This window comes from Alosa sapidissima, chromosome 18 (genome assembly GCF_018492685.1).
Source record: "Alosa sapidissima isolate fAloSap1 chromosome 18, fAloSap1.pri, whole genome shotgun sequence".
NCBI lineage: Eukaryota > Metazoa > Chordata > Actinopteri > Clupeiformes > Clupeidae > Alosa > Alosa sapidissima.
The window spans coordinates 15,141,132-15,162,847 of NC_055974.1; the positions used below are offsets into that span (position 1 = coordinate 15,141,132).

At 40.0% G+C, this 21,716-nt stretch overlaps 1 protein-coding gene across 1 annotated transcript in view; it reads left to right on the forward strand.

Annotated features, from left to right (window-relative positions):
* The window catches only part of adgrv1 (adhesion G protein-coupled receptor V1), a 60,605-nt gene that overhangs the window by 24,710 nt on the left and 14,179 nt on the right, over positions 1-21,716 (forward strand). The window contains exons 32-70 of the mRNA XM_042070654.1: positions 7-815; positions 920-1,129; positions 1,545-1,675; positions 2,034-2,133; positions 2,291-2,479; positions 2,873-3,030; positions 3,573-3,651; positions 3,764-3,842; positions 3,952-4,090; positions 4,231-4,372; positions 4,510-4,775; positions 5,066-5,255; positions 5,679-5,789; positions 6,175-6,251; positions 6,443-6,583; positions 6,687-6,767; positions 7,295-7,553; positions 7,756-7,761; positions 7,919-8,035; positions 8,568-8,790; positions 10,312-10,516; positions 11,088-11,234; positions 11,345-11,600; positions 11,986-12,188; positions 12,657-12,833; positions 13,388-13,570; positions 13,711-13,897; positions 14,333-14,490; positions 15,162-15,282; positions 15,368-15,491; positions 15,728-15,866; positions 16,401-16,586; positions 16,737-16,972; positions 17,162-17,310; positions 17,728-17,926; positions 18,250-18,469; positions 19,880-20,119; positions 20,342-20,491; positions 20,936-21,424. Coding sequence (XP_041926588.1) covers positions 7-815; positions 920-1,129; positions 1,545-1,675; positions 2,034-2,133; positions 2,291-2,479; positions 2,873-3,030; positions 3,573-3,651; positions 3,764-3,842; positions 3,952-4,090; positions 4,231-4,372; positions 4,510-4,775; positions 5,066-5,255; positions 5,679-5,789; positions 6,175-6,251; positions 6,443-6,583; positions 6,687-6,767; positions 7,295-7,553; positions 7,756-7,761; positions 7,919-8,035; positions 8,568-8,790; positions 10,312-10,516; positions 11,088-11,234; positions 11,345-11,600; positions 11,986-12,188; positions 12,657-12,833; positions 13,388-13,570; positions 13,711-13,897; positions 14,333-14,490; positions 15,162-15,282; positions 15,368-15,491; positions 15,728-15,866; positions 16,401-16,586; positions 16,737-16,972; positions 17,162-17,310; positions 17,728-17,926; positions 18,250-18,469; positions 19,880-20,119; positions 20,342-20,491; positions 20,936-21,424 — 7,276 coding nt within the window. The remainder of the gene's footprint in view (positions 1-6; positions 816-919; positions 1,130-1,544; positions 1,676-2,033; positions 2,134-2,290; positions 2,480-2,872; positions 3,031-3,572; positions 3,652-3,763; positions 3,843-3,951; positions 4,091-4,230; positions 4,373-4,509; positions 4,776-5,065; positions 5,256-5,678; positions 5,790-6,174; positions 6,252-6,442; positions 6,584-6,686; positions 6,768-7,294; positions 7,554-7,755; positions 7,762-7,918; positions 8,036-8,567; positions 8,791-10,311; positions 10,517-11,087; positions 11,235-11,344; positions 11,601-11,985; positions 12,189-12,656; positions 12,834-13,387; positions 13,571-13,710; positions 13,898-14,332; positions 14,491-15,161; positions 15,283-15,367; positions 15,492-15,727; positions 15,867-16,400; positions 16,587-16,736; positions 16,973-17,161; positions 17,311-17,727; positions 17,927-18,249; positions 18,470-19,879; positions 20,120-20,341; positions 20,492-20,935; positions 21,425-21,716) is intronic.

Below are 21,716 nucleotides of genomic sequence, written 5' to 3' on the forward strand. Positions count from 1 at the left end.
TTCCAGTGGTGGTCTTTTTGGTCGTCTGAAGATCCTATACAGCACATCAGAACTTGATGTGGTGAGCATCGCTCGGATGAGGGGACATGATCTTTTGATGCATTATGATCCTCCTGTCAGAGGGGCTTATCTTAGTGCCACACCCATATCAGTCAGTGTCAACTCCTCTCCAAACCCCCTCAGCACCTGTGCTGAAGTTTGCCTGCTGAAACAGACTTGTATCGCTTTTTCCCTCACCAACACCTCCACTGGTTCCGTCTCGTGTGTCTGGGTGAACACAGGGAAACTAAATCCTAACCCCCAAACCATCACCTATATCAAAAACAGAACGTCTGTTGCGTCACTGTTGAGTTCCCAGGCCCGCGCTGGAACCGATTACACTCCTGTGATTGGCCAGACAGCCATCATGGCCGATGGCTCTGGAGAAGCAAACCTAACAGTGGCAATCCTCACTGACTCACTAGCGGAGATGGACGAAAGTTTTAACATACATATCCTCAATGTCAGCCTTGTCAATATGACAGTGGAAGAGAAGAACCGACCGACTGTGGGACAACCAGATTCAGCCCTGGTGACCATTAATATGAATGGGGATGCGTTTGGAGTATTTGTGCTGCACATCCTCCACCCTAATGCGACAGAGGACGGCCTGTACCTAGAGATAAGAGAGGAGCCACAAACGTCGGTCCTCCTGGTCATTGAGAGGACGGGCGGGGCTTTGGGAAGAGTGACAGTGGAGTGGAAACATGTCGGAGGCAGTGCAAGCCCCAATCTGGATTTCACTGGAACTGGTGAAGCGCTTGCATTTGTAGATGGTAGGTTCCATCAAAGATTTGTTATCTACTGTATAGTGATATAACTCCTTCAATACCTGTCAACTACCTGTGAAATAATACCTGATTGTTCACTCTGTTCAAAGGTGATGTGAAAAAGACCATAAGAATCCTCATCACTGATGATGATGAGCCGGAGGGAAATGAAACCCTAGTCATTGGCCTGGTCAGAACAGAGGGAGGCAGCCGTATCCTGCCTGGCTCCGATTCCATCACCATACTCATTCTTGCCAATGATTTTGCTGCTGGAATTGTGGGATTCAGCAACACTTCCAGATCAGTCACTACACGAAAAGGTAGTTAGTCACACATTTATTTGATCTCTCAATTTATGGAAAATAGTGGTATAGGTGATAACATATACAGTATACACACACACACACACACACACACACACACACACACACACACACACCAGAAAGGAAAATCCAACATAAGATCTATTTTTGGTGTACCCCATTTTACCTAGACACAATTTAGCAACATGTACAGTATGTAATGTTAAAATGCATTGAATGTGTAGGTTTTAGTAATTGTGATTAGATATTAGGCACTTAGATCTGTAGATATTCAAACATATACGGATATCTTCAGTATAGTGCTAGAAGACTTTGTATGGTCTACATGTTGAACCACATTTACACATTTACAGAGCCTTGGTTACATTTTGAGTTTAATTATGTCAATATCACTTTTTATTTTGTGTCCAAGGTCACAGGCTGACTCTACATGTGGACAGGACAGCTCCTGGAATTGGAAATGTTACTGTTAACTGGAAAATCCTTGGTGCCGATGTCTCTCTAACTTTCACTGAAACTTCAGGACAACTCTTCTTCCCTGGAGTAAACTCATTTGACTGTGTATTTCTAATGTAAAAGGTCTACTGCAATTATGCCAATGGTCATGTTAAACAGACAAGTATATTTAGCAATATTGGTGACTTGAAATGATGACTGAGAGCAATGTATTGTATGATCTACAGTAAACCTCTAAATATAATATGTCTACCTACAAGATAAAATCCTATATGTATTCAAGTCTACAGCTGTGACACAACCAATTGATGATTCTGATGAAACAGTTGTAAAAGGCTTTGAATTGAAAAAAGACTGACATCCTTCACCAGACATATTTTAAACTAATTTGATCGAGATTCAGCTGTGTGTTTGTATTTATTTATATCACTTTTTGTTTGTTCAGGGCATGCTGAGCAACACAGTTATTCTACAACTGTTTGATGATAAAATTCAAGAACAGAGGGAAGTTTATAGAGTGATTCTCTCCAACATTTTGACTAAAGGTACCTAGTCACCACTGGTGACTTTACCTCCATGTAAACTTTGGATCAGATTAAGACAGATATTCTGTGCCACTGATCATGTGAAAACTTTTGAATTTTGAAACTACTATTGTTATACAGCCGTCGTCACATCCCAAAATATTTTAATTTACTCCAGGGGTTGTGTCCAGCGGAAGGGCTATCCTGTCCCCAGAGGGCAGAGAAGCAGTAGTGAGTGTGGAGGCTGATGATACGCCTGAGCCTGAGGCCACGGTGTTGACCATTCCGCCCTCTTCTCGACGGGTGACCTCGCCTGAGGAGGACGTTACTCTGCACGTTGTCGTCAGACGGGTGTCGGGGGCCTCAGGTGAACATTAGAACAGATGAGTATTCTTCAAAAGCAAAGAGCAAGCACTATGAATCTGAAAAACAACAAGCAATGCAGTGTTGTGAGGCCAATACCTAAATGTCTTGAGTTAATCAGAACCGATGATATTTTGTGAAAACCCATTTATGTTAGCCATTGGTTAGCAGTAGATCCATGTGGACACAGAAGAATTACTTATGGATGACATAACAGTACATAATATTCCAGATTAAGATATGATATATAATATGGTGGTGGCTGACCCACAGCAGCGTTAATTGATGCAATTGACATTAGTCTATGGAACTTCAGTCACAAAGCCTAACGTACGTTTTTAAGTCAAGGGGGTTGAATTCTTTCTGAAGACCGTGTTTGATGTGTGTTTATCCCCAGGAGCGGTGCAAATCAGCTATGCTACTGTGCGTGGCTCCTTGACAAACCTAACTGATACGGGTTTGGCTCAGCCTGGAGAGGACTTCCAGCCACTCGATGGTTCCATCATACTTCCAGAGAGCCAGACATCAATATCCATTCCCATAAGAATTATAGATGTAAGGTGTATAGATCATGTATTTTAAAATAAAACAGAAAGGTTCAGGGTGAGGAGATGAGGTAATTTCCATAGAACGCCAATGGAATTTAGTATTCTCTGAAGTGGCAGCAACATTTGTTTTCAAGCTAGACATAAAACAGACGTTTTTCTTTTTAATAAAACTGTCCACCACCATATTTGAGATGTGATGCAGTCACTTACTGAAAAAGTCTGGCTGCCGCCTGTGCTCTGGTCACCCAAGTTGACATAAACATTAACAAAGATAAAGGAGGAAAACTCCCCCAGCTAACAACAATGGCTTGCATTTATGAATAAGTTGGGCTGTGGTTTGTACATAGGTAGTACTGTAAGATCTGTACACTAAGCTTAATTTATGTGGAAACAGATTCAGTGCATCATCACTAAAAGCACTCTAATGTGATGATGTAAGCCTAGCAGCTGAAGCCCACTGTTTGAGATACTGTAGATTAATTCAATGATATGGATGTTAAATAATGTTAAAATGTCTTTATATTTGTTTATGGTAATTTCTCTGTCCAGGATGACATACCTGAATTACAGGAAGTATTCCTACTCAAGATAACGTCTGCTGTGCTCCTAACCTCACTTACCAATCTAGGTATGTGTATTCATCATCACAGTGTGACGGGACAGTTTGACATGCAAAAGATGTTCACAATATGGCCTCAGTATCTTTGAGAATATAAAATGGATCTTACATTTCTCTCCAGACATTCATGGTCTTGTGGCAGAAATCATCATTGAAGCTAATGATGGGATCCAAGGTGTTATGAACTGGCAGAGTATCAGGTAGGACTGATAGGGGAAAAAGGGGGAAAGACCAACAGAGTACAGACTGCCAATTGAAGCCTGTGTTCCACTAGCTGATTTTGCAGTAATTTTACTATAATTTATTTAGTTTTGAAGTGAATGAGACAGTGGGACTGCTGAGACTCGTGGCCTTTAGAGATGTGGGAGTCTATGGGAATGTTTCTATATCCTACTATACCCAGAACCTAGAAGCCCAGTTGGGACAGGATTTCAACACCACTCCCTCAGTAAGACACAATACATGCTGAGATTTGTGCATGTGTGTAGTATACATTTGGAACATTCTAATTTAAACATTCTAACTTAAGGTGCAGGAATCTCAAACGCCTTTCACCATTTTCTTCTTCCTCATTTCCACTTCTTATAGGTCTTACACTTTGCCCATGGAGAGAGATTTAGGTTCATTGAGATTGAAATTTTAGATGATTCTCTCCCAGAGGGGGATGAGCAGTTCCTGGTGATACTAACCAACCCCTCTCCTGGTTTGGAGCTGGGTGCCAATGTTTCAGGTACCTTATAACAAATAGAAAAATGTTTTGATCAGCTTTTCTGTTTGACATGGTACAGTGTTTTCAATAAGGAGATAGAATAACACAGAATATACCACCTGCTTCAGTAGTTTTTCCCCCCCGATCTGCCTCTGTAGCGACAGTGACCATCTTGACTAGTGACGACGGCCATGGAGTAATATCCTTCAACGACAGTGAACACTTTTTACTGAAGGAGCCAACGTTTAAGGCTGGGATCAGCGAGAGTGTAGCTGTGCTTTATGTATTCAGAAACCCACCAGAAGGGACCTTTGGCACGGTCAGTGTTCAGTTTTCGGTCACTGACAACAATGGTTCACTTAACACCAATGATCTAACGCCCTCAGAGGGTGTTGTGGTGCTGGAGGATGGAGTCAGATTTCAGGTGAGTTTTACGATGACCATCTTGTATTTTTTCCTTGAATTTACAGAGAAATCATAGGACTTATTTTTTTTCCATTTTGCACTCTGCAAACAATGATTGGAAAGTCATTATACATAATATGTTTTTACCTATTTAGTTTTTTTTTCCTTGAATGTGTTAGTATGTCTATGCATGTGTGACCCTTGCTAGGAGTTGGGCCATTTAAGGCTGAAATAAAAGATATATGCTACTGTTGGTTGGTGTGGTGAAGGTCTGCTGTTTTTACTTATGGAAAATGAATTGTGTCCAAGGTCCTAGAGATTTGGGCAGTTCTAGATGAAGAACCAGAGACGAATGAGACATTCATTGTGACGCTGTTTAATCCAACGGGTGGTGCAAGACTCGGGGAAGCTGTGCAGATCTCCATCACAGTTTTGGAGAACAAAGCCCCCCTCAGCCTTTTTAGAATATCAACATCTGACAGTGGGCAAGTCATTTTCAGTCTCTCACAAGCTTTGTGTGTGTGTGTGTGTGTGTGTGTGTGTGTGTGTGTGTGTGTTTTCCTTCATGTACACACAAAATATGCATATCCCTTAACTTAAGCAAAGTATAACTATATCTCTTCAAGTTCAAGCCGTATTGTTGACCTAATCTAAACAAAAAGCTATTCATAGAACTTAGAAATGAAAACCTGGACACTCTAAGAACATTAGACCCACAGGTTATGGGGTCAACCCTGGTAACACTACTACCTTTACTTTCTTTGTTTTTAATTAAGTTATTATTACAAATAATTGGTGTTTTTTGTTGTTGTTTTTTTTTTTTTCACTTTTGAGCTAGCAGTGCTAATTCTGTCAACAAAAGATGTATATGTCTGCTGTAAGAATTTCACAATCTTGCTTGGGTTTTGTAGGCTGAATTCAGTGGAAGTAGAAGAGGGGGATACGGTGTATCTAACGGTTTCCTGCAGCAGCAGTGTAGACACGATCATGAGTGTGGAATGGGAGACAACACCCAACTCTGCTGTTGGCATGTGTAAGCAAATAACTGCTCTCTAAAACCTCTGAAATTATTATCATCATTTCACTTTGTGAAATTAAACATTTCTTCCTCCTTAATGTTGGCAAATATGGCATCTTTACATCCTAAAGGGAAAAAATGCCTTGAAATATGAATTTCCTACATAGGCTGAAACCTATTTTTCTTACCTTTTTTACTGACCAACATGGGAGAATATGATTCTAAAAGCCAAACTTTAACTATTTATTACCAATAATGGGTTGATGGTAGTTTGTTTTATATTATTATTACTTAATAATAATATTGCCATACATATTCACAGTGGGTTCACATGCTCACTTGGCTGAATATCAACTGGTTGGACATGAGACCTCAGACTGGTGTTTATTTTCCCATGGAGATGATGTTTTGGCTCTACATACAAGCCAGACCCAGGCAACTCTGTATCGCTGGGTGGGCGTCCTTGTGCCAGTAGAGGTAATATGCAGAAGTCAGCTTTTTTATGTTAGTAATGTTCCTTTGAGTTTTTGCATCAGCTGGATCCAAGTGTGAAACTGTCAGAATATGTCAAAACACAGGTTTAGCTGTTATATTTTAATCTCTGACAAGGACAGGATGTCGACACCCATTTATAGCCTAATCTATTAACCATTCTTCTCTCTCCATAGTCTGTCATAATACAGGGTCCAAGTAAATGTGTGGGATTCACTGTAAATGGTACATCATATGTGGCTGTTTCCCATGGAAATGACACTCACTCTCCCAGTATAAACATCTTCAGACTGCAATCTGATTTCAACTTAACTCTGGTAACTATTGAAATAACATTTATTCATTATGTTTGTAGATAAAACTTTGTTCTGGTAAATTTCTTTTAGATCTTCATATTGGATAATTTACCCTTCTTTCCAGGAGCAAACATTTGCTGGTGGGTCTCTTGAAATGGAATATTTTTCATGGAACTTGCAGGCATATTTGATGGTGTCAAATCAGGTTTGTTCAAAATGAATGCTGACCATTACTTTCTGAAGCAGACAAATTAATCATTATTGCTGCACACAAGCAAACCATTTCCATCTTGCTTACCGGTCATTTTGCAATGTTGTGGCTGATGTAAAAAAATGGTTGGCAGAAGAATGATAATTTGTCAGAAAATTATACCATGGCTTAGTCCAATCTCCTATTCTAACATGTAGAAATTTGCACAGCTATGAATTAGTTCTAAGTTTTTTGACCGTATTGTTTGACTGTAAAGTTTGTTGAACTGTAACAGCAGCAAGTATTATTAGTTAAATATGTAGGCTAAGGCCCATGGTGATATTACAAACCCAAGGCTCAACAGAATGCTAGGATATGCTATCTTTGCAAAATATTAAACTCTCACTGAGAATATATCTGTCCCACTGTAGCTCTAATACAGCTTAATCATATTGCTTGGTTAGTATTTATCTTTGTTTGAGGTTTTTTATATATAGTATGTTTCATGAATGATATTCACTATTATAACCTTCCCTCCTCAGGTGTTCATGCAGACTGCAGGTTGTTTTTCCCTCCACCATCTGCTGGAACTACCTGATGTGTCTGGCCTGTCAGTCTTCCTCCGCCATACCACTTTGTATCTCATTGCATGCTCCAGCACAGCATCTTCTAGCTGCTTCCTTTTCATATGGGTTGAAGGACACTTCCAGGACCCAAGACCTCTAAGTGTTGTCATTACAGCAAAGCAAGTGGAAGTCTTGTCTGTAGGGGGAGATACTATTCTCCTGCTAAGCACTGATGGTAAACTCATACGTTTCTACCAGGTTGCATTCCCATTGCCTCACTGAAATGTACGATTTTGTGATCAAGTACAAGCCAGGTGTGCAATGCACCATGCAGATTGTGTAGAGTTGCTCTCTTTTGCTAAAAGACTGAAATATATTAATATATAAGAACATTATAATCTGAAATATCTGAAACATATAGATTTGTTATGTGGGAGGACTTTGTTGTGTGTGTGTGTGTGTGTGTGTGTGTGTGTGTGTGTGTGTGTGTGTGTGTGTGTGTGTGTGTGTGTGTGTGTGTGTGTGTGTATGTGTGTATGGGGGGTGGAAAGGAAGTTGTAGCTGGGCTTAATATTATTCTCTTGACATTATTAGACCCAGCTCCTATGTGTGAGGTACATGTGTGGGGATCTAGGCATGACTTCTTCCAGCACACTCAGACAATATCTCTTTCTGACCTGGTCTCCATGCAAGCATTTACAACCCCATCTGGGAGTGGTAAGTACTGGAATTCTTTCTTCAATTCTTAAATTTAAATGGTCAACATCATTGGTAATGGTTCCTGTTAATGCTCACATTGACACATATAAACAACTTGATCAGAATAAATCTGCCGATCCGATTAGAATTTTAATCAGAATGAAAGGGGTGGTGCATTCCATTTTTATTCTGATTAAACAGCCATGTATAGGCCTAATCAGGTTGCCTGCTGCAGCTTCTCCAGCAAATGCAATGCAGCAATGGCTATTCTATTAAAGATTATAGAGTGCTTTTAAACACCTCATAAAATGCACCCCATGTAAACAGATGCCCACTGGCGGTGTCTGACACACGTCAACGCCAAAGTTTAGAAAATAGTCCTACTGTATCTCTTGAGCGTCGAATCCATAGATGTGGATGTCACTGCCAGTGGCCTTCAGAGGCAAGAGTAACCAGACTTCTGCCACAAACAGACGCATCTCAGTGCTGTATCCTCTGTGCCATGCTGTAATGTCTGTGATCTTCCAGGCTCTTGATTTGTTGTGTACAGCTTACTTGGCTCTGGCTGCCGCCTCTGGCTCTCAGCTATACTCCTGGAGAACTGATCTAGCACAGTTCGTCACAACACTCAGCACCTCGCCAGCAGAGCAGTTCTTTTTCTTCTCTGTCCCCTCTCTTAATACCACCAAGAGCCTTGTCATCGCCACCAGCCAATCATACTCCATTATCTATGACCTGATATATGTGTCCAACCATTCAGACTTCATACCCAGGTAATTTTGTTTTTCATAGAGGTATCATCTCTATATTCATCATGTTTTATACAGATTTTATTTTTATATTAATCTATTCATTAAAGTAGTCTGTTTGTTGAAAGAATATTTTGGACACATCACCACGAAATGTTATGGAGCTCTAGAGGTGTCATCGCAAAATGTTTTGCATGTTGAGAGAATGTGCGCTCGTTTTACTACATTGTGCACTCGTTTTACTAAATTGTGCTCTCGTTTTACTATATTGTGCATTTGTTTTACTAAATCGTACGCTCGTTTTACTAATTCGGTTTACTAAATCATGTGCACAATTTGCTATATTGTGCTCTCGTTTTACTATAGTGTGCGCTCATTTTACTAAATTGAGCTCTCATTTTAAGCATAGTAAAACGAGGGCATAGTAAATAGTAAGTGCACTATTTACTAAAACGAGCGCATGATTTACTAAAACAAGGGCACGATTTATTAAAACGAGAGCACAATTTAGTGAACATGGTTATAACATTGTGTGCACGATCTACTTAAACAATTTGTAAAACGTGCACTCAATATTGTCTTGACACATGTAAACATGAGCACATTATAGTATTCAAGATCTCGATCTACTAAAACGCACCCATAAATAATTAAAACGTGTGCTCGAAGAAATTAAATTGTGTACACAAAAACTTAGGCTTTAGTCAACAATCCATAAGGTAGTGGAAACCGGTCATTACAACAAAGCCCAAGTAGGCATGTAGCCTAGTAGTTACATTTCCCCATTATGGGTCTCCATAGCTGGCAGTTGACACCGCAGGTGACCCTGCTACAAAGAGTAGAAGTCCACTAACCATCTTGACCACCTAATGGTGAAAACTAAAAAGGCTTTAGGTTTAATTAACTGCCTACGGTTATCATCACATTACCAAAATGAACTGTAATGTTACAGACAGCCTGATAGTAGGCCTAGTCCATGCCAATAGCTTGATAGGTAACACGAAGTTGCCACCACAGCACAGCGAGCGGTGAGAAAATGTCGGAAATTACTAAATGTGAGCACGAAATACATATTTCGAGAGCTCAATTTAGGCCTACAACGGGGTCACATTTTATTAATAGAGGGCTCAATTAAAGGAAAATGTGCTCACGTTTTATTAATTCGAGGGCTCAATTAAAGGAAAACGTGCTCACAAATTATCACGACCAGAAAAAATATCACTTAAAGTGACCTCTCCCGGTCTCCGTAAAATGTGTCTAGTAGGCCAAAAAAATTAAAACAATGTTTTATAATTGGATATGATTCAGCTAGTCAAGAGAAATTAGTAGAAATGTTGACTGTGTCATCATCTTAAAAAATGTGTTTGGAGAAAATCAGTTGTACACTTTGTGATACATAAATATATAATATATATAAATTATTATAGTCATAATAGTAGTATTAGTGGTAGTTGTTGTTGTCGATACATTATGTATATAAACTGGAAACTCATAAACTCTATGGTCTGACTGTCTCCTCTTTTATACACTCTGTGTGTATGTAAGTTTTGGAGAGCTGCAGTTCCACCCTGGTGTCCAGCAGCTGGAAATTGCTGTAAATATAATTAATGATGACCTCCCAGAAGATATGGAACGCTTCAACATCAAGCTGAAGAACCCAAAAGGAGGAGCGGAGATTGGATTTGGGGGTCAAGTGTCTCTTAGCATCTCTTCCAATGATGACGCCCATGGTATCATTGGTTTCACAAAGGTAGTAGAAAATGTCAAAGGCAATATTTTGTTATTTACTAGAAAATCATCAGTACATTGGGCAAACTCTTCCAGTTTGTTATTAACAACTTTATTGCAATCCAGGTGGTAACAAAGAACAATGACTTGGATATTAACAGGAGGAGCTGAAACACTTCATGGCGATTGTTGCTTAATGCAGTGTCCCTGTGGGCATGTTTTGTACACTAGTTAGCTATTAAAAAGAAGAAGTAGTGGATTGCTTGCCCTCTTCCTTGTTAGTGCCTTGCTAGTGACCACAATACTACCGTGGTATTACCAAATGTAACAACAAAAAAATGTAACAAGATTTAATTTAGGAGTCGAGCAGTAAGTGGTTCTTAAAACCATTTTGCTCTCCATATTGCCCATGTATATATCACTCCACACCTATACTACTCTCATCATGTTCATAACTAGTCAAAAGACTTGATTTTTAAATGATAACAGCATTATGTTCACAATGTACAAACTCCACAGACTGTATAAAGAATTCATGTCTACTCTAAAAGACCTTGCATAGATTTGTTCAGTAACAAGGTTATTTCTGACAGGACTCTCTGTTCAGAGAAGTAGAAGAACTGAAGAAAGATACTCCCCTAGTTCTGAAATTGGAGAGAAATAGAGGGACATTTGGGAGCCTGATTGTGTACTGGAGAATTAATGGAAGCCTGGACGATATCTTCCCTACCTCTGGCATGGTAAGTTCTCACCAGTTAGGTAACATGTGTGTGATATGGATCAAGTGAGAGGCAATTTGTCTCTTTCTCTCACATTACCGCTATATTGTTTATCTGTCTTTCTTTCCCAGTTGACCTTTTTAGAGAACCAAGCTCTGGCTGACATTGTTCTGACCGTGCTTGCTGACAACATCCCTGAACCTGCAGAGAAAGTTATTGTCATTCTCACAGATGTCACCACTGTGGGCTTAGTCGATGTGTCCAGAGGCGCATATATAGATCTTCAACGCTCTATAGCAGAGATCAACATTCTACCTGTTGTCTACTCCTATGGGGTGATTGGCTGGCATTTGGATTTCACACACATACTTATACAAGAACCTCAAGGTAAACAGACTTGGAAAGTAACCTACAGTAGATTGTTGTTAAAAAAAAAAAGTGCTATGTTTTGCAATCTTTAAATAGATGATGACATTCTTGGAAGAATACATGGTTAGAATCCCTGCAAAAACTACATCAGTTACCAAACTAGTTTGGTACCATTATTATTGACAACACTGTGCTGTTGGTAGTATTTGCAAGACAAGCCTGTTATGTTGGCTTTCAGGCAGCTTTTTCTTGCCAGTTATAGAAAAAAAAGTCTACTGCCTAAAGTTAACTGGTAAAATACTGATATTGGGCCGATATATCAGTGCATCTCTGTTGATAATAGCAGTGTGTTTTAGCACTTTGTATTCTGTCTAATTCTGTATTCTGTCTAATATTGTTCCAGAAAATCCCATAAATGTAACCCTGAGTATTGTACGGGACCAAGGCACAAAGGGTGATGTTTTTGTCCACTACAAAACCTTACCTGCCTTCACTCAGCCCCCAACTAATCAAGCCAGTGAAAATGAGGATTATGTGCCTAAGAAAGACACCATCATTATGAGAGAAGGTGCCACTAATGCTTGGGTGACAATCACCATTCTACCAGTAAGTTATTGTCTAATCGATGTTAGGTTAGGACACATGGTGGGGAAAGCTCTGACAAGTGGGGTTTCAGTGATTTTACTGTGGCTCATTGCTAAAAGCATACCTGTCCTGGCTTCATGGCACATATGGCCCTGACATTAAGCCTATTTAGTTGCCGCATGTATATTGGGAGTGAAACTTTTGCTTTTGTGTTTAGACAGTCGTTTTGTATTTCTGAGAGTTGTATTTCTGTTTGTTGTGTGGGTAGTCTGTGAAATCCCACTGGAGTAATGTTTATAACAGAAAGCGAGCAGTAGCTGCCATAGTTCTGGGATGTGCATATGCTTGCCATGCAATGCAATGTACTGGTATGCTTGCAAAGAGTACATCAAATGCTAGATTGCAAACAATCGTTTTTTGTATATAATTTTTGTGCAACTCATTTTGTTGTTTGTTCACTTTCATCTACAAATATTTTTTTTATTACAGGATGAAATTCCAGAGCTAAACGAAACTGTGCTTGTGAACATCACAAGTGTTGAACTTGTGAACTGGACTGTGGCTGCTGGGCAGCCCAGCATTAATAGGCCGGGCCTAGAAGTGTCAGAGATAACTATCCAAGAGAATGATGACCCGCGAGGAGTCTTGGAGTTCAATGTCACAAAGGTAATTTTGTATGGCCTCTAGTTCAAAAGCTAAAACTGCAGGTGGTAATATGCATGAACAAAGTTGTACAAAACACATACTTCAGGATAATAGCAAAATATGTGGTCATGTTTGAATTAGCTTAGCCAGCGTGACACCAGTGAAAGGCTCACTAAATCAACTGCACAATATTGCATACACCAACAGGAAAACAGGAAAATGTGTTGTATCTATCGATTACTACTAGATTATTACAAAGATAAATCAAGTAAAAGAAACATGTTTGTGCTATTTAAAGGGGAGTTGTGTTCTGGTAGTAGTGATACTGGAAAAAGACAGTTGATATTTTAACTCAAACAGCCAAACAAATACTGTGTACGAATACAAATACTGTGTACGAACACCAGATTGTTTTTTTTCAGAAGACACACATGCATTAAGGTATCCTACCTGTATCATAAGTATTCCATGTGATTACATGTTATCAACACATTTGTATAGCAACATTTGTTATACATTAATTTTAATGTTATTAAAAACACTAGTAGTCTGTAATATAATTTAATCTCATCCAGGATGACACTGGGCGTGTGATGGCCTATGAAATCCCTCCACCTGGAAATGTCCTATACCTCCCAGTTGTGCGGCGGGCAGGGAGGATTGGCACAGTAGTGGCATATTGGGAAGTTGTACCTGTCTCTGCTGACTTTGAGGATTTTAGTCCTGCTTCGGGGAACATCACGTTTTATAATAATCAGGTAGGAATGAAGCTCTTAGCTTTTTTTTTATTTTTATTTTTTAAATGAAATTATCTTACCTATTAGCATTTTTATTTTAATTTAGTTGATAGTTTTTGTCATTTTATATTATTTATGTGTCTCTATGTTTGGGTATCCAGGGTGATGGCATTATCATAATAACCATTATGGATGATGATGTAGTTGAGTCTATGGAGACGTTTGAAGTCGTTTTGAGCCATGTGATTGGTGGAGCCAGACTAGGGGAGGAGTCATCAGTAGCAGTCAGCATTGCTCCCAGTGATTCACTTCTTGGGAGCTTTGGTTTTGAGGCACTCATGGTAAATGGTCCATTTTTCAGAAATTCATCACATCATCATTAAGTGGGTTTCCATCCAACTTGTTAATATACATGTTAACTATTTAAATAAGATATCCTGACTAGAAACACTTTAAATGTGCATTCAATCTTCTAATGTACATTGAAATTTGATTCGCTAGAGGTGGATTAACTCTTGATTTGCATAAGGTGCAACACAATTAAAATTCATGGCACAGTTTATTTGCATATATTTGCATGTATTGCGTTTCTACCTGCGTGTTTTCATAAACGTTGCCCTGACGACCTTAGGCTTTGACCCCACAGCTGATCAGACCTCTTCTCTAAATTAGGAGAATGCCCATTTTTAACTTGCACAACACAGTGGATGGATGCGCATATATTCTTGAACCGAATTTTCATGTTCAAATGACATTATTTGATATTTTCTTCTCAGGTTATAGTCTCTGAGCCACAGTTTATTGATGACCCGGCAGCTGTGGCTACACTAACTGTGGTGCGCAGTCCTTCGGGTGAAGGGACTGTTCATCTTGCATGGTTTCTGGAAGAGGAAGGATGGGAAGACTTGACTCCTCATAATGGCACGATCACATTCAATCAGGTCTATGAGAATGTTGGATACTAGTCTCAAAGAGCTGTATATATCTTGATATTAGAATTAATATTGCTATTGAAATCCCATTTCGTTAAAATAGGCAATGCAGTTCACCAAGTTTTTTTTTTTTTTAGTATTGCACATGTTAAAAAAGAGCTGTATATATCCTGATATTAGAATTGATATTGCTATTGAAATCCCATTTTGTTGAAATAGGCAGTGCAGTTCACCAAGTTTTTTTTTGTTTTGTTTACCATTGCACATGCAGTTCACTCCTCTCCAATGAAGTTGATGTAGCTACAGAAAAAAAAAACCCTCAATGTTAAGATGTCAGGATAGCAATATGAACTCAGGAACCAATCACAACTGCTTATCCAGTACGGAGTGGGCTTTATACAATGACAGACCCTCGTTTACTTTGTGGTCTAACGCCACAATTCAGTACTGCACAGTTAAACAGTTTACAGTCGTCTCATAATTAGTTCTCTAACCCATACAAGATGTTTCCAAGCGAATCTCTGATTTTGGTTTACAATACAGTTTTACAGTTTACAATAACCCCTCACAAACGACTTAATTTTTTTAGAGAAATACACCCTTGTTAAATGTAGCTGAACATGTTTAATATAAATGTTGTCAAATAGTTCATTATAATTGAATAATGATGTCTTCGATAGATTGAGTCAAGAAAGACTCTGACACTTCATGCTGTGGCTGATACTATTCTTGAGGGGGAGGAGAGATTCTCTGTTCAACTTCTGGCCATCACTGATGAAGTCATGATTGATCCAACAACTGGTCAGTCTCTTAAGTCTTTTTTTTTTCATTTGCAGAAAGCATCTCTGCATTCACAAATTAACACTTGCTGCGCATGTTGTCCCAGGTGTGGCCACAGTTGTAATTGAAGCAGACATTGGGGCCTTAGGAATTGTTGGCATATTAGAATCCTCGAAGAATGTACTTATTGGAGAACCAGAAGGAACGTACAATGGCACAGCTGTGATAAGGTAACATGTGCTTTACATCAAGTAGCTTGTCAATTTGTACACACATATTAAAACATGTGGCCCATAGTGTCATTTGATCTGGTTCAATGATTATCTTGAAAGTTTTGTCTTCATTTTGTCTAGCTTGCAAAAAGTGTTTTAGAATCTTTTTTGCCAAGGGCTGAACCAGTAGCTGATAGAGTGTATTTGATTATGTAACTAGTTTGTAGTGTATGTAATTATATTCCCCGTGGTAGTCTGGTGAGAGGCCCAGGGGTATATGGGGATATCGATCTCTTCTGGAACATCACTCCAACTGTGGCGTCTGAGTTTGAGCACACCTCTGGGATAGTGTCAATGAGAGACCAGCAGTCCGCTGCAACCATCCTGCTGAAGGTGGGACTGAGAAAAACATGTTTCAGTAGATCTCAAACATATGGAGCCCCTAAAGGGTTCTCAAACTTTCGCATGCGCATTAGAAACTTTATCGTACTCACCAGAAATATTTGCGCGCACACCAAAAACTTGCATATGTGCACCAGAAACGTAGACATTATTTTGCACATGTCCCTTTAGGGGCTCCATATAAAGATGACAGTCTGATGGAAAGCATGTTTTGTTCCATACTTCACAAGGATGGCAAAATATGTTGTGTGTGTGTGTGTGTGTGTGTGTGTGTGTGACATCTAGAGAACACTTGCTGAGTGTGACGATGGGTGTCTGTGGGAGACAGGACAGGATGAAGTGTTCATGAATGAATGTATTACCTTCACCTCTACAGGACAGGATGAAGTGTTCATGAATGAATGTATTACCTCCACCTCTACAGGACAGGATGAAGTGTTCATGAATGAATGTATTACCTTCACCTCTACAGGACAGGATGGAGTGTTCATGAATCAATGTACAGTATTACCTCCACCTCTGCAGGTACTTGATGATGACATTCCTGAGATGCGACGCTCCTACCAGCTCATAGTCAGTGCTCTTAGCCCAGGATCAGTGGTCAGCCCTGATGAGCGAGTGGCCAACATCACCATGGCAGCCAGTGACCTGCCTTATGGGGTCTTCTTCTTCTCCCAGAGCTCCCTACACGTAACTGAAAACAACAATAAGGTGGGATGATTTGAAGATTAATTCAGCTCAATTGTGAGCATTCATATTTTCTGCAGTTAAAATAGTCGATTTGAGGACACACTAAAGGCACTTGCGCCACATGCTTCTGACCATGCATTTAGATCATTAAAATAGGTCATTTTTTTTCAGGTGAATGTGACTGTGGTACGCTCTGCGGGCTCTTTAGGGAGTGTGATGTTGAATTTCCTCACCTTCAATGGCACTGCTGACGGTGGTCAGGACTTCGCTCCACTGTCAGGGCAGCTGCTGTTTGGGCCAGGTGAGACATCACGAGATCTAATCATGGAGATTTTAGATGATGAGATTCCAGAAGGTCCTGAGGATTTCTACATCAACATCACTGAGGTGGCAGTGGTTAATGGGAGGTAATTTGAGGCATTCTTGTTAAGATGTGCATTTTACTTTTTCTTTTAGCCTTACTGTACTGAATGTATGCTGTAATGCTCCTATGGAGAATGCAATTTACTGTATTATTATTGTAAATAGTGTTTTTTAGTGGGTAAAATGTTGCCTCATCTGTATAGTGGCTTATGTTGTGTCTCATTTGACTGCAGTAACCTGGACTTCACAGTGAGAGAAAATGGCCTCCAGACTGATCAACCCCCAGCCATAGGAAATGTCTCCTCTATAATGGTTGTCATTCTGAAAAACGACAATGCAGAGGGTGTCATTGAATTTGACTCTGCTTATGTGAACCTCACAGGTTCGTTTTTTGATAATCATACACACTTATCATCATATAATGTGATTGTTTGATTTATCTGCTTAGCCAATAAAGTGAGGACCCATGTAGTAAGATTGTTTGATTTATCTGCTTAGCCAATAAAGTGAGGACCCATGTAGTAAGATTGGATGTTTTAAACAAATAAAATATATGCCAGATAGCACCTTTCCTAGAACTATTTTTACTGATTATAATATCAGTGTGGTGCAGTGGAGGCTAGTAATCTCCTATCCTGTTGCAAAGTATTTGGGCTAAGAGCAACATGAGTTTGGTCCTCCCCACCACCTCCCTTCCTCTACCTTCCAGACAGTGTAGTAACCTAGGTGATGCTCTCTGACCTCTGACCTGTTTATTTTATTCCCATTCAACACATTGTGTCTCTTGTCTCTTTAACAGTTGAAGAGGACGTGGGTGTTGTGACCATTCCTGTCCTGAGGAGAGTGGGCTCATATGGTCTGGTTAAAGTGAACTTAATATCCTACGGTCTGACCGCAATGCCTGACGTAGACTACATTATCTCGCATGACTCACTCACCTTCATCCACGGCCAGGCCCTAAGTCATGTCAACGTTTCCATTGTGGATGACTTGGATCGGTATGTTCTATGTCTTCAGTATAGGCCTTCAGATGAGGAAAAAGATGAGGAAAAAGCTTTGAGAAATACAAATCATTGTAATTGGCACATTCATTAGAGGTGCCAATACCACTGCATGATTGAATTCCCTATCGTGACAAGTTGTTTCTTTGGAATTTTGATTATATTTTGACTACATTTTGACCGTGAAGGGAAACAAATTTATATCAATACATTTTAAAGGGAAGCAGATTTGTACAAATAGTATGCTTCATAAAGAAATAAATATGTTTTTAACAATTATTGGCATCCCTTGTAATGTTTGGCATGTTCTGCATCTGCAGGGAGGACAGTGAAGTTTTTGAAATTCACCTCTCTGGTGCTACAGGAGGTGCTATCTTGGGTAGTTACTTTATTGCCCAGATTACCATTGGCAAAAGTGATTCCCCCAGTGGTAAGGTGCACTTCCTGAATGACAGTAAAATTGTCATGACCAACCCTGACACCACCAAAAGGATTACCTTGTCTCTGGAGAGAGTTGGGGGTTTGGTTGGAAACGCCACAGTAAGTACCCCTGCCTCCTCTGTTGTAACGCCTGTTTCTGATACACTCAGGCCATCCTTAAAAATATTTTTGTTTGCAGTAACAGCCAAAAAAAAATAAAAATGGGTCGGTAGGTAGGTCAATATTTTTTTTTTCAAGATTCAAAGTAAAAAAAAAAGTTCAATTTTGGTTATGGTGATTACGTAGGAATGAATTTACACAAATGTGCATATCGTGACGTAACTGACTGGGTCTTCAACCCGTGCCTTCAGGCGCACCATTGCAAACCTCATTCTGATGCAGGTTATATAGACCAGCCTTTCTCAAACTTCTTTGACCTGAGGCCCGGTCATGGCAGACTTTTGGGTCATAGGGCTCATCTACATGTAGGCCTACCCAGAAAGAAGGCTACAATAGCTCTTGGCCACGTTATATTGAAATTTGACTATACAATACTCAATGCTATACAGTCTCTGCTCTGTTTCTAAGGAAGTTCCAAAAAACAACGTCGTTCTATTAAGTTTCGTTAAATAAATAAATAGCCTTCCAACAGGTTGAAGCGGAGCTTTGATACCAACGTTATCGATTAGTTTCAGTTTCTCTCGCGCAGACGCGCATTGAATGAATGCTCATACCACCACTTAATTGTAGGGCTCCATGTTTAATGACATCGATTGCAGAAACGTTTGTTTTCTTTTTTCGTCGATCCGCGGTTTCTTGATCAACTGCGCAGCAAATTATCAGATGAAGCACCGGGCCTAATTTCACTCCACGACTCCGCGGACCAGCAGTCTCCATGTTGCGGACCCATATTTTGAGAAATGCTGAATAGACCACAATCAATTTCAATACTCCGACACGGTCACCGCTAAACTAGGGGGAGAAGGGATGAGAAAAGATCTGCCCACAGTTCTTCCAGAACTTCGTGCCAAGTAAAAGCGTTATCAGTTTGTGTGAATGAAACGAAGCGTAGGCCATAGTGTGACATGCGTAAAACCAATGGTGTAGAGATGACGCCACAGGTTGTTTTTTTTAAGTGAGCCACGTTTGCATGTAGGCGATTTATATTCACAATACTTGGGCCTACTAAAATAAATATTATTTTATTGCATTTGTATTGGTTGTTTAGAGTAAAAAAAAACAATCGGTCGGTATTAACGCAAGTTTACAACCGGCAAGTCGGTCGGACTAAAAGGGGAAAAAAATAAATATTTGGGTCGGTTCTAAATTGACAGGGTCGGTCGGGTTACGGCAAACGAAAATATTTTTAAGGATGGCCTCATCAACAAGTCTTATGGACTACATCCATGAAACATTCTTAGAACTTAGCACTTTTGTCCCATGTCCCCCAAAGGAGGGCACAGATTGATAAATCCTGAAGTGTCCTTAAACACACGTTACTGCCTATGAATGTATGCACTCACTTTTCAGGTTGCCTGGGAAATCCTTGGCCCCAATTCTCAGGAGGTGTTACCATCTAATAATTCAGACTTTGGTGAACCAGTAAATGGAGTATTTTATTTTGGAGATGGAGATGGAGAGCTTCGGTTTATTTCATTGCAAGTTTTGCCTCATGGGGAAGTTGAGGTGGAGGAAACATTTGTGGTTGTACTTCGCCTACTTGAAGGGGACATGGACATTGATTCGAAAGCTAACAGCGTCAGAATTGTGGTATGTCAAAACAGATTCAATGCAATTTAATTTGTTTTTGCAGTGGCATTTGGCATTCACTACATTTTATCAAGGTTCTGACAAACTCTTCTTACTTTATTAACCATTACATGTCATGTGTGTGTGTGTGTGTGTGTGTTTGTGCTTGTGTGTGTTTGTGCTTGTGTGTGTGTGTGTGTGTGTGTGTGTGTGTGTGTGTGTGTGTGTGTCTTAATGACACAGATTAAAAAATTTGGTGATCCCAACGGCATAGTGCAGTTTTCGGAGCTGGATCTCCCGGAGCAGGTGTATAATGAACCCACAGACAGTGAGGGACCACTCACCATCTCCCTGGGCCTCACCCGCAGAGAGGGCGTTATGGGCAATGTCACGGTAAGGAAACAAACAAGTGTTATATGCCCACGATTTCTCCCTACAAGGACATCTAAAGGAGTAATCCGGAGTTAAAACAAACCAAAACAAGGTCTATTTCTGGATGATAATGAGTTCAAACTTTGTTTGGGAGCAAAAATATAAGGAATTCTTTGAGCTGTTTTTTTGCATTAATAATAAAATGGCCTATAGTATAGCCCATATCATGCAAGGGGCATGGTGCTACATCCAAACAAATCACTATTTTTAAACGACTCATAAGCTCAAAATAGCATTACACTTCGGAAATAGTGTGAAGAGGGCCCCTAGTGTTAATATCCAAAAGTACTGTTAGATGGTTTTGGCAACCTAACCAACTCTTGAAAGAAGCACTCTATCCTGAGATGTTACTGGATCAAAATGAAACATTATGGTGTCTCAGTGTATTCCTTTTATCTGTCGAAGGTATTCTGGAAAATTGTCAGTAACTTTGATGCGAGCACCGACTTCTCCACTTTGAGTGGTAGCGTCTCGATGCTGGCTGGCCAACGCGTGGCAGCGGTGCTGCTGATCCTGCTGCCTGATGACGTCCCCGAGCTGGAGGAACTGTACACCGTCCAGCTCACCGCTGTGGAGGGTGGAGCTGAACTGGACACCAACCGTAGTGTCGTCCACCTCAGAGTAAATGCCAACGATGAACCCTATGGAGTGTTTGCCATCTATTCGGAGCATCAGCAGATTGTAGTGAGGAACCAGACAGATGGACATAACAGGCACATTGTCCTGAATGTGACAAGGCATGGAGGTACTTTTGGAAATGTTACTGTGGGATACGAGGTAAGATATGCTGTTGTAGGGCAAACCGTTGCAGAGGATGGAGGAAAGGTGAAGGGAAGCGTTGTGGTAATGGATGGACAAGACTCTACGAGTACTACGGTGCCCATTAACGTCCAGGTTTGTGTCTCTTTTGACTCAACTCCAATTGAAAAAAAAAGTTTGGACGCTGTGTAAATTGTAAGTAAATACAGAATGTGATTACCGGTATTTGCAAATCACGTAAACCCATATTTTATTGAAAGTAGAACATAGACTGAGAAATTTATTATTTTATTAAGCACATTTTGATGCCAGCAACACAGTTACAAAAAGTTGGACGAGGGCAACACAATTTTGGGAAAGTTGTGTAATACTAAAATGCTCTGTAAATGTATCCTGAGATGGGAAACTCAATGATTTCTGTACAGCT